At 50.1% G+C, this 12,650-nt stretch overlaps 1 protein-coding gene across 1 annotated transcript in view; it reads right to left on the bottom strand.

Moving 5' to 3' along the window:
* The window catches only part of Plxdc1 (plexin domain containing 1), a 55,683-nt gene that overhangs the window by 42,249 nt on the left and 784 nt on the right, over window positions 1-12,650 (bottom strand). The window contains exon 2 of the mRNA XM_075990873.1: window positions 5,446-5,624. Within this exon, the coding sequence (XP_075846988.1) occupies window positions 5,446-5,624 (179 nt within the window). The remainder of the gene's footprint in view (window positions 1-5,445; window positions 5,625-12,650) is intronic.

The raw sequence follows: 12,650 nt of genomic DNA, 5'->3' as shown, positions 1-12,650 counted from the left end.
GCAGGCCCACAGGGCTGGCAGCTGAGCCACTGATTCACTGGAGCCTTGAGCCCCAGGGTTTATATTTGTCCAGGCAGCTGCACCTAGCGTGGGACAGGTCCCACTCCGGCCCACTAAGGATACGCTGACTCCTTCCTGATGTAGCATCTGAAACATATTTCAGAGAGATTTCATCCTAAGCCTTCACCTCCCACTTCTTAGACAGAGCAGGGGACAACTCCATAGAGGAGCCTTCTCTCAGATGGCCTTGTTCTTTTTTAAAAATTGATTCATTTGTTTATTTTTTGAGACAGAGTTCTTTGTGTATCTCTGGCTGTCCTAGAACTCAGTCTGTAGACCAAGCTGGCCTCAAACTCAGACATCTGCCTGCTTCTGCCTCCATAGTGCTGGGACAAAAGGCATATGCCAGCTGGGCAGTGGTGGCACATGTCTTTAATCCCAGCACTCGGGAGGCAGAGGCAGGTGGATCTCTGTGAGTTCAAGGCCAGCCTGGTCTACAAGAGCTAGTTCTAGGACAGGCTCAAAAGCTACAGAGAAACCCTGTCTCCAAAAACAAAACAAAAGCAAAAAAAGGGCATGTACCACCATGCCTAGCTGCAGTGTGACCTCTTGGTGAGTGGTTGTGAAAGGGGTCATGAAGCCTCCAGACGGTAGAAGTCACGTGCTCAAGTATTTCCACGTGACACATTTTCCTGGCTACCACCCTGGCCACTGTTAGCTATTTCTTTCAGAAAGTTTGAGACAAGATCTCACTTTTTGTTCTAGAATTTACTACGTAGTCCAGACTGTCTTTGAACTAGTAGTAATCCTCCTGCCTCAGCCTTCTGAGTGCTGGGATTACATGTGTGAACTATCACACCTCATTTTTTGTTTTAGTATTAAGTATTCAACTTTGGGTCTCCCATGCCACTGAATAATATACCTAACTCTTTTTTAACCATTTTATTTTATTTTTTGAGATAGGGTCTCTCTACCCAGCCCTGGTGGCCATGAAACTCAGGCTAGCCTCGAATTCATAGAGATCCTCCTGCCTCTGCCTTCTGAGTGCTAGGATTCAGACATGTACGACCACACCGGTCCAGTTTTGAGACTAAGTTGCCCAGGCTAGTCTTGAAATCACCCTGTACCCCTCTCAGGCCTTAACTCTGCGATCTCCCTATCCCAGCATTCCTCACCATTATAAAGCTGGCTGGAGAGACTGCAGAGATGGCTCTGCGGTGAAATGAATATGAATTCCTCCAGACCTGAGTGGGGTTCCCAGCACCCACATTCACTGACTCATAACTACCTGTAATTGCAGCTTCGGGGGATCTGACACCCTGTTCTGGCCTCTGAGGACACCTGCACACTTATGCTATAGACTCTCAGAAACACACACACATACACATAAATACAAAATAAATGAAAAACAAATCTCATTTAAAAACTTCAAAATTGGGGCTGGAGAGATGGCTCAGAGGTCAAGAGCACTGCCTGCTCTTCCAACAGTTCTGAGTTCAATTCCCAGCAACCACATGGTGGCTCACAACCATCTGTAATGGGGTCTGGTGCCCTCTTCTGGCCTGCAGGCATACACACAGACAGAACATTGTATACATAATAAATTAAAAAAAAAAAAACAAACTCAAAATCGCCTGGACATCTTAGACCCCAGAAGCTCTCATACCCAGACAACCACATGCAGAGTTTTGTTACTTATCTCCTTTTTCACGGGAGCGATAATGGAACCCAGGGTCTCACACACATGCTGGGCAAATACTCCCCCATTGAGCTACGCCCCTACCCCAAGTGCAGGCTTTTAGCTTTTGAAATTATTTCATTTTATTTATGCGTACAGGTACTTTGCCTGCACGTATGTCTGTGTACCACATGTGTGTCTGGTGCCTGCGGAGGCCAGAGCAGCATCAGATCCCTGGAAAATGGAATTACAGACGGTTGTGAGCTGCTTTGTGGACACTTGCGACAGTACCCAGGTCCCCTGGAAGAGCAGCCGGCGCTCTGATGTTCTCTCCAGCCCCTTGTGGGGTACTGAGAGGAATCCCAGGCTTCAGTGCTACTGAACTAACCTTCCCGGAGTGGAGCTGAGGAATGTGACTTTGTTTTTAAGCCCTGGTGTTACTGAATCCCCGGGGGCTCACTGAATGCCGCTGCTCCTTCCACACACCCACAGATAATTGCTTCCAGAAGTCTTTGTCTCTTGCTTACTTCCTGTGATGTGCAGACTGGGACTCGGGCCCTCTGACCACCACATCCGGCCCCTGAGCAGGTGTTAGTTATTTAATCCAGAGTCCGAGAAAGCAGCGAGGAATGGGGTAAGCTAATGGGAGTCCTGTCCTTAGGGACATCTCATGGTCTGACTGTCCACTCTACTGCTGTAGGAAGTCTTACAGCCAGAGGTTATCCACCCCCTGGGTGTGGCCTCTTATACTATGTATGCTGATATAAAGCATGTGTCCGGCCTTTCTGTTCTGGTTGCGGGATTCGGTTTCTGGTCTCCGTTCAAGCAGAGGATTCTGATTTGTGAGGCTACCCCTAAATAAACAACCATCTATGTCTCAATTCTGCGCTAGTGTGGGATTCCTTTTAAGCACACTACCATTCTTCCACACCTCCCCTACTCCTCAGTTCTGAGTGTTCCAGAAAGCAAGACAGAATGGGAAGAAGAAGCGGGCTTGGAGAATCCACCTCGGGGCTGGGATGAGGGCCTGTTGAGCGAGCCATTTACTTCAGGCACAGTGATAAGGGAACCAAAAAGTTCAGGAGTTGTTGAGAAGAACATCTTAATATGGAATTTTAAAAATCAACATTCGAGCCAGGCAGTGGTGGCGCACGCCTTTAATCCCAGCACTTGGGAGGCAGAGGCAGGCGGATCTCTGTGAGTTCAAGGCCAGCCTGGTCCACAGAGCAGTTCCAGGACAGTCAGGGCTACACAGAGAAACCCTGTGTTGAAAAACAAAACAAACAAACAAACAAAATCAACATTAGTTAGTGCCAAACGCTGGTGATATTTTGATGAATGAAATTTCAGAATGTTAAATAATGACAGAATTGGTCATGATACCAAAGTATTTCAGAGACTGAGGTAAAGCAAAGCAGCGTCAGAAATGACGCAGGGATACCAACAACAACAAACCCTCAAAGCTTATGAAATACCTTTAGAGAGAAAAGATGCTCATCCTTGACGCAAGAACAAGAACGAGGACTTATGTATTTAATATATATTTAATAAAAAGGCATTAGAAATTTAAAGCATGGCCAGGTGTGTGTAATAAGACCCAAGACCTTAACACAACTGACTCCATGATGGAAGTAACATTCAGGCCACGAAACTCAACACATAAATAGTACCACCCGTCAAAACAAAAACAAAGGCCTAATCCATCAACGTCCATAGTTCTGGGAAAGTCTCTAAATGTACTGACCTTGGCTTCTGGCTTCTGTGGCTCTGTTTCTGGCTAACTGCTCTTGTTAACAGAAGGATGTCAACCCAGAGTACGGTTTTCGTGCTTAAAAGCTCACCCTGAGAAAGGCTCGGTGCTACACTGGGATCCCAAGCATCGAGCGTATTTGCTGACTGGCTAATGAAGACTTTCTATGGGCTTAAACCCGTTCCTGTCAGTCTTCTCTGGTGGGCACCCCACACAGTGTGGTGGCTCCGGTTGAAGGCTAGCCCGTCCTATATCGCAATCCCAGGCCAACCCAGACAGAACGCGGTAGTGACAGTGACCACTCCAAAAGCCTTCAGAAGTGTATAACCAGGTCAGGGATAAGAGAGACAGTAAACCTCAGTTTTCGTTTCTGAGACGGGACTTGCTCTGTAGGCTGGACTGGCCTCACACTCTCAGCAATCCCGCCTCAGCCTAAATCCTAGGATTACAGGTGTGAGACAGGGGTGGATGTGTGCTGAAATGGGGGTCTCATTGGGTACCCCAGGCTGGTCTTGATTTCTTAGTTATCTTCCTGCCTCAGCCTCCCAAGTGCTCGGATTAAAGGTGCGAGCAGCCATGCTCTGTGGTTACAACATATCCCTTCTCAGTGACATTAGAAGAAAATGGTCAGATGCCCTCAAGCTTTGAAAGGGGGAAAAATAATTAATTTATTTATTAGGTTTTTCAAGACAGGGTTTCTCCGTGTGACAGCCCTGGCTGCCCCGGAACTTGCTCTGTAGACCAGGCTGGTCTCGAACTCACAGAGATCCTCCAATGATTAAGAGACAAAGGAGGAAGTGTAGGGTTGCAACCGTGGAGCAGGTAAGCAGTCTGCTAAGTTGAGGCAAATTTTTATATCTATGTATTTGTTTACTTTGAAGATAGGGTCTAAGTAGCCTGGGCTTACTATGTGGTCGAGGATGACCTTGACCTTCTGACCCTTCTACTTCCACCTCTGGGAGCTAGGATTGCAAGCACGCTCCACCCACCGCACCCAGTTTATGCAGTTTTGGGGATGGAACCCAGGGCTTAATGAATGCTAAGTGAGCACTCAATCAACTGGGTCACAGCCCAGCTCCCTTGATGACAGCTTTGGCCACACTGAAAATTACATTTGCAGCCAAAGGATGGCATGTAAGAAAGCTTCTGGAGCCGGGTGGCAGCGGCGAGCACCTTTACTGCACTCTGGAGGCAGAGGCAGGTGGATCTCTGTGAGTTCGAGGCCAGCGTGGTCTGCAGAGCGAGCTCAAGGCCTGTCAAAGCTACAGAGTGAAACCTGTCTCAAAACCAAACAGACACACAAAGCTCACACTCACACGTGGGTGCAGAACTCACACGTGGGCGCAGAGGTCTCCAACTCACACTCACGTGGGCGCAGACGCCTCCAACTCACACTCACACGTGGATGCAGAGGCCTCCAACTCACACTCACACGTGGATGCAGAGGTCTCCAATTCACACTCACATGTGGATGCAGAAGCCTCCAACTCACACTCACACGTGGATGCAGAAGCCTCCAACTCACACTCACACGTGGATGCAGAGGCCTCCAACTCACACTCACACGTGGATGCAGAGGCCCTTCAGCTTTCAGAGCTGTATTTCCTCCCCAGAGCGCTCCCCGCTCCCAGGCCCAGAAACTTCCTCCTCCCTGCCAACCGCCTCTGCTGTGGCCCCTGTCCTTAACCTTCAGGGCCCCGCAGTCTACAGATGAGGCAGATGCGATGGAGTGGAGCCTGGACTGGCAGCTGTGCCACCTTCAGAGTTGTCCTCCCTAAGTCACGTCATGCAGACTCAGTGCCAGCCTGACCGTGCATCCTGGAGCAGGTTACTTCGTTTCTCAGGGTTCTGGCAGAAGCCAGCAGCCTACAAAACTCGGAGATGCTTTGATCGTATGGCCTAGCCTGAAGTCAGCATGCCTCTTCTTCCCTAGGATCGCCGACCATTCCAATCTCCACATCAGACACTTAGACAGACCCCAGCTCCACTCTCCCGCCGCGTTGGTTGAGCAACTTACCACCACCCTGGTCCTGTTGTCCGGTAATGTGTCAATGGCCAGGGAGGCCCCACCCAGGTCCTGGCTTAGCTGGGTCCTGCCTGGTTTCAAAACCTGCGCAGGACTCTCTCGGGCTGTCCGACTCCATCCTTGCCTGGTCCTCTTGACAGTCCAGCCAGAGCCTTGGCCTTCTCCACGGCCTGCGAGAAGAGACAGAATGCTGAGTGCTGGCGGTCCTGAGGAAGGATTAAGAAGGGGTCCAGACCGCCTGTCTTGCAGAAGCCTCAACACTACAGCATCACTGAGTCTGGAGACACTTGATGACCAGGACAGAAGGTTCACAACACAGATTGAGAGCCGTGTGCCTTATACCATGCCCAGGAACATGCACAAGCAATGCTAAACCCCCTCAACACCGTATGTCTGACAAACAAGAATCTGAAGGTATGTCTGGTAAACACGAATCTGGTTCAGAGGCTAAAGGTGCTGGGGATTGAACTCAGAGCCTCTCACGTGCCAGGCTCTATCATTGATCTACATGCCCAACTCTATCCTTCTACCTTCTTTCTCGTCTTCTTCTTTTTTCCCCAAGACTGTTTTTCTGTGTAGCTCTGATTGTCCTGGAATCACTCTGTAGACCAGGTTGCCTTTGAACTTACAGAGACCCACGTGCCTCTGCCTCCCGAGTACTGGGATGCACCACCACCACCTGGCCTTTTACCTTCTATCTCTTGGTTTTTTGAATACTCTCTATGTCTCATATAAGTGGACTCATACAATACATCTCTTGTGACTGGCTTATTTCACTTAGCACAATAACATCGGTTCAGCCATGTTCATTTTGAAGACTAAACCGTGTCCCATGCTAAACCACATTTGCTTACCTGGTCATCTGACAGTAGAAATTTGGGTTGTGTTCATGAGTTGGCTGTTGTGAATGATTCTAAGGGGAACAAAGGGCACCAGCATCTCTCTGGGGACCTGTTTTCAATTCTTTGGGTTATGTGCCCAGAAATGGAATTGTTGGCTCCTACGGTAATTCCATTTCTTTCCATACAACAATACGGAACATTCCATATGAACTATACTAGTTCATTTGTTTGTATATTTTAAAATTGTTTTAATTTCATTTTATTTTACATATATGGGTGTTTTATTTGCATATAGTGCCCATGGAGGCCAAAAGAAGACTTTGGATCTCCTGGAATCATAGTTACAGATAGTTGTAAGTAGCTGTGTGGCTGCTGGGAACCAGGTCTGGGTTATCTGGAAGAGCAGCCAGTGCTCTCAGCCACTGAGCCGTCTCTCCAGACTCAGTAGGCCAGTTTTTCTTCTCAATATTGCCAGAGGTTTCCTATTTCTTCACAGCATCATCGTCAAGTCTTGTTATTTCCCAGGGTCTTGGAGTAGCTATTCTAATCAACGGACAAGAAGTGATATGTACCTGTGGCTTCGATTTGCATTTCTTTAATAATTAATAACGACGAGCATCATTCCATGTGATATTGGCTGTTTGTATACTTTCTTTGGGAAAATGTCTTTGGCCCATTTTTAAGCCTGGTGACTTGCTGGCCAGGATCATAGTTTTGTAAGCTATTTAATAACATCTTTTTTCTCTGCCCACTGGACCCTGTTGCACCTCCCTCTCCTCCCTCCTCCACTGGCTTTGACTGCTGAATATATCTGCAGACATTATCAGACAGTCCCGGGAAACAAAGGGTTCTCCCCTGCCCACTTAATTTGGTTGGTTTGTTTTGAAACAGGATCTCAATACTTAGCCCTGGCTGACCTGCAACTTGCTATGTAAATCACAGAGATCTTCCTGTAACTGCCTCTGGGGGGCTAGAGCCAAAGGTGTGTATTACCACACCTGGCTCCCTTGTCCTACTGAGGAGCAAAGTCTTAGCTCCATCACTACTTTCAAGCTTTGACCTCCAGCAAATCACTTTCCTTGCGTAACAAGGGGGCAGAGAAACCAGCGGGCGTGGCAAAGAGGTTTCATCACAAATACCATCTTTCATTAATAAGTGGCAGCCAGAAGCACTCTAGATAGGAATCCCAAGACTTCATTTGTGTTTAGCAGCTGAGAGTGTCATGATCGATTAGTAATGTCTGTCTTGAGCACAGGATTGGCAAGTGGCCGCCCAGATGCAGTTGTTCCAAGACTCCAGCCGTCTTTGGGCTGTTAAACTGATCCAAAATGATACTGAAAAGCACCCCTTTCCACTTCAGAGGGTTAGGTGCCCTCTCTTGGGGAGACTTGTGCTTTCCAGGCCTCTCTCCACTCTCCTCAGAGCGCCTGGCAAAGAGTAAGCGCTCCATCCATCACTGCATAATTGAGGACACTCCACTGGGGGATAACTCTCGGGTAGCAGCAAGGACAGAGGCTGAAACAGGCTTGGCTGGACCAGGCCTGGGGCCTCGCCAGGATGCTGCTGTGGAGTGCAGATTTGTCGTTAGACATTTTATCCAATTAAGTCATTCTTGGCGGCTGGTGCCTGCTGGACTCTTGCCGGGGCCCCTCTTACGTCTCTGCCCTTAATCATAGCCAGATGCTCAGGGAGAATGGGCAGAGGGGCAGTTCTGACCTCTCCCCTGAGACACCTACTGCATGGCTGAGCGCCCTGGGCTAGGTGGCTGCTGAAGACCACTGGGCCCCACGCAAGCTGACTGGCCACTTCAGCCAAGGCCACGGGTGTTTGTGGCAGGCTGTTTGTGCTAAGTTGGGTGGCCTTCTCCCCAAGTCCTCCTGCAAGTAGCCCCGAGGGGAAGGCAGGAGTCAGAACTAGGAAGGTACACATGCAGGCCAAGTGGAAGGGTTGATGTGTGGACTGGCAGGAAGTACCAAGCCTGGACTGACTATGGAGAGGGATGTCAGATGGGAGACCCACAAAACAGTCCGTTCCAGCGCACCGCCCTCAAGCTGGGCCCTGGCAGTTTAACTCTGTAAGCTTCAGCTTCCCTTTGTGACAACCACACCAAATGCAGGTTGCCCTGAGTACTGAATAAAATCAGAGATGAGGTTCCAACCAGCCAGGAGCAGGGGCGCAGGTTCTGTGCAGGATGGTGGGGGAAGGGCAGAGGATGCCACAAAGAGCTTGAACTCCCCAGATGTGTCTTTCCGGCTTCAGCGTGTCTGTATTTCTCGCCCCTCCCAGTTGGATGGGCCAGGATGTCACCTCTTAGCCCATGCCAGGAGCCAGTGTAGGTGGCTGGTCACACAACAGGTGGCATGCCTAGACACCCTAGGACATCCGACACCCTTGCCCCTATTGCTTTCTCTCAGCACCCATTCCATCCTCTGCTTCCAGAAGAGAGGCAGAACTCAGGATTTGAACTCAGGCAGGCTGGCTCCAGTCTGGTTAGAACCACAGAACACAGTGCAATAAAGACAAGCATAGTATCTATCACATGCCCCTTAATCCCAGCACTCAGGAGGGAAAGACAGGCAGAACTCTGTGAGTTCAAGGCCAGCCTGGTCACATAGCAAGTTTTGGGTCAGCCAGAACTGCATAATGGGATCTTATCCCAGAAAAGAAAAAAAAAAGCAGTAGGAAGCTAACAGGATGGAAGGATGGAACACCCTGTCCTCCCATCATTCCAGAGGCTGAGGTAGGAGAATCTTTAGTTAAAAATCAGCCTGGGCAGGCTGGAGAGATAGCTCAGTGGTTAAGAGCATTGCCTGCTCTTCCAAAGGTCCTGAGTTCAATTACCAGCAACCACATGGTGGCTCACAATGTGGTCTGTAATGAGGTCTGGTGCCCTCTTCTGACCTGCAGACATACACACAGACAGAATATTGTATACATAATAAATAAATAAATATTTTAAAAAAATCAGACTGGGCTACAAAAGAAATGACTAGAAACTCTCAGGCGGTCTCTTAAGGTGCAGGGCAGCCCCAGGGTATCACTGGCCTGAATGTGGGAGCTGTCCTAGGAGACAGGTGACCTGATGTGGTGTGAGTACAAAGGTCCCATCCCACGACCTGGCACAACCCTTCTAAGGCTGAGGGGGAGCCAGACTACACCACCCGGGGCTTGACCCACCCACAATCCCATTTGTCACTCAAACTGGTCCTTCCATTCTTCACGCATCCCTCCTGCTGATCTGGGGGCTCTCATGGCCAGGTCCTGCTGTCCCTCACATTCCTTGAGGCCCTCTAGGACCCAGTCCTGCTATCCAGCCACCAGCCACTCACAGTGGCCTCAGTCAGGACCACTCTGCTGCTAAACAGCCCTCTCCATCTGATGAAGTGACAAGATGTCATTGCTTCCCACAGTCTTCCTGACAGTTCTCTCCCTCTCCCCCAGATGCCCGGGGCACCACCCAAGCCTCCAGGACCATCAATCATGCTCTTTACTCCCTGTGCATCTAGAATTCTGGGTACTGCAAGGACCAGTGAGTGAAGGGGGGACACTGGCAGGGGGAAGGGGAAGCCAGCACCCAGGCTCAGAGGGCCGAGGAGAGCCTCCCTCTGGCACAGCCCTGCTGGAGACCCCCCACTATTCTATCACAACAGTGGAAGAGACATGTTTACCACCAAGCTGGAGGTCCAGCCTTGAACCACAACACCACAGTTTACAACCTCTGGAAGCTTCCATCTCTGACGGATAAGATGGGGTGAGAACAGCTCGACCACTTGCTAGGTGGAAACTTTAACAAAACTGTGTTCACAAAGCAGCCAGCAAAGCTGACCTTCCCTGGGTCTGGGGATGCAGCTCAGTTAGAACACTTCCCTAGCATGCAGGGCATTCTGGGTTCGATTCTCCAGGGCCACATGAATATGACCAGACGGCACTGTGCCTGGAGTCCCAGGATTGTGGGGCGGAGGCAACAAGAGCAAAAGCGGAAAGTTATCCTCAGTGACACGATGAATTCAGAGCCAACCTGGGTCCTGTTCTTTGCTTCACACGAGGTCCCCCCAGGCTTAACAAATCCCACTTCCTACTTATAAAGTCCCTCCTGCAGAGACCTTGCCCCTCACCTCACAGATTAGAAAGGTAGAAACATATACAAGGAAGACGGACACCAGGTGGCTGTGTGATGGATATGTGCATGCATGTGCGCGCGCACACACAGACACACACACGAGAATGACAATGATGACTAAACCCAGTGGGGGGACGAACCCTCTGCTTTCTGGTTACTCAGCAAGTGGTCAGTCAGAAGCACCTACACACTCACTGTTCAACGGTTTTGTTTTAAACAGTTTCAAGTAGCAGGCTGGCCTCAGACTCACTAGGCGGCTCGGGATGACCTTGAACTTCCGATCATTCTGGTCATTCTTCCCCCAAGTGGCCTTGCTTTCAGTGTGGCCCACCTCGCCCAGCTTTCCCACACACATTGATTAAGTAGGTTTCCACACAAGCTGTGGTGAGGAGGTGGAGGAGTTCCCAGTGACAGGCAGGCCTGGTCCTGAGCCCAAACCTTCCAGACCTCTTCCCATAGATCAGCAGCACAGCGAATCAGGTTAGAGAGGGAGGTCTCTCTGAAGAGGGAGTCCTGGAGCTGATGGAAAGCAGCCATTGTGTCACAGTATACTAGGTTATTAGGAGGTCCCTGGTGGGCAAGGAGGAAGCTGGAGTCAGATTATGGCTAGAGAGGTCATGAGACTTCCGTTCGGTCTCGAGACAGGCAGCCTTGACTCAGAGAATAGGACACTTTTGGTGGCCCTGGCAGGTTTGGAAATGGTTGCCTTCTGTGTATGCCCTGGCTGTCTCTGGTTCCCCTGGGACCAGACCTTCAGGGTCCACTCCTCAGATGGCTCTGAGGCCATCTTCCTGTCTGTCATCTGTTTGTCTGTCTTCATGTTTGTCTACTGACTTCTGGTCTCCCTGTCATTAGACTCCCACTTCGGGTCATTGGTGTCTCCTGTTCCCACTCTAAGGCTCTAGGGATGGGGGGACCTTGCTGCTGCCAAGCCTGCCAGCCCTGATGGGGACACCATTGCCTTTTCTGGGGTTGGGCCTCCTTGGAGCCCCTCTATGCTACACTCGCTGGTCACAGTGACTCCCTGACGGGACTGACTTCGGTCCCAGTCTTCCCCACTGGCACACCTCCTCTGATGGCCTCTACGAACCCCACCACCACCACGAGGCCCAGCTGAAGCCGGAAGAGTCACCAGTTGCCCGGATGGCTTTTTACAGCTTCCTCGGGTCTAACCTCAGTCTTGCTTGCTGCATATATAGTCCATACCTCATCTCCCAGATGAATCTCAATGCAGAAAAAGCAGAGTAGTCTGTACTTACCCAGGTGACACATGCCCTGGACCCCTGAGGCAGCCAACTCCCCTTCAGCAACCCTCGCCATGACCCAAACCTCTCACCAACCCAGCCACGTCTGAGCTCAGAAAACACACCAGGTCGCCATGGCCCAAACCCCTCACCAACCAAGCCATGTCTGAGCTCAGAAAACACACCAGCTCACCATGGCCCAAACCCCTCACCAACCCAGCCATATCTGAGCCCGGAAAACACACCAGGCTAAGGCTGACAAGAACTCAGGAATCCACCCTCCCAGTGCCTTCCTATTTTCCATTTTAAAGCAAATCATCGGTTGTCTGTCCACGTTTGAGAGGGAAGAATATCATGAAAAGCAGAAAGACCTTTCATTGTCACTTCCAAAAGCCGAAGATTTTGCCAGTAACCTCATTTTATAAATCAAGAAACGGGCCCAGAGAAGGCAAGTAACTTGCCCAAGGTCACATAGTAAGTGAGACAGCAGAACTAGAAGCCAAGGGTCTGGCCACCTTCTGTAGGCTCCACACCAGTCTCTGAACACGTGATTCTCTGCCCTCTGCCCCCACTGTCATCACCAGCATCCCCCCCCCCCCGCCATACCATTCTCATCCCAACAGAGATTCATTTGAATAACATATTGTGATCATTAAAGTCACACAGTTAGGGCCAATGCTGACACAACAGCCAATAGCTACATCCCAAAGAACTACCCCTTCCCTGACCCCAAATCAGGGCCACCCAATTCTCTATTCCCAGTCCCAGAGGAAGTCTGTGTGCAGAACCTAAATTATGTATTGAAAAATGGCCTTTCTTGATAACATGAGGGATTCAAGATAGATCTCCAAAAGCATCTCCAAGTGGAAGAAATGGCTTGAGAAACTGGTCTAGGGGAAAGAGGAGTGTGCGGAATGGAAGCTCCTCCTCCATTTCCCCCCTTCCAGCCCCCATCTCCACCCCCCGACGCAGACAGGGCAACTGAGAGCC

This window comes from Microtus pennsylvanicus, chromosome 11, assembly GCF_037038515.1.
Source record: "Microtus pennsylvanicus isolate mMicPen1 chromosome 11, mMicPen1.hap1, whole genome shotgun sequence".
NCBI classification, from domain to species: domain Eukaryota; kingdom Metazoa; phylum Chordata; class Mammalia; order Rodentia; family Cricetidae; genus Microtus; species Microtus pennsylvanicus.
The sequence above is the reverse complement of the archived record's forward strand: the minus strand, read 5'-3'. Positions and strand labels throughout refer to the sequence as shown.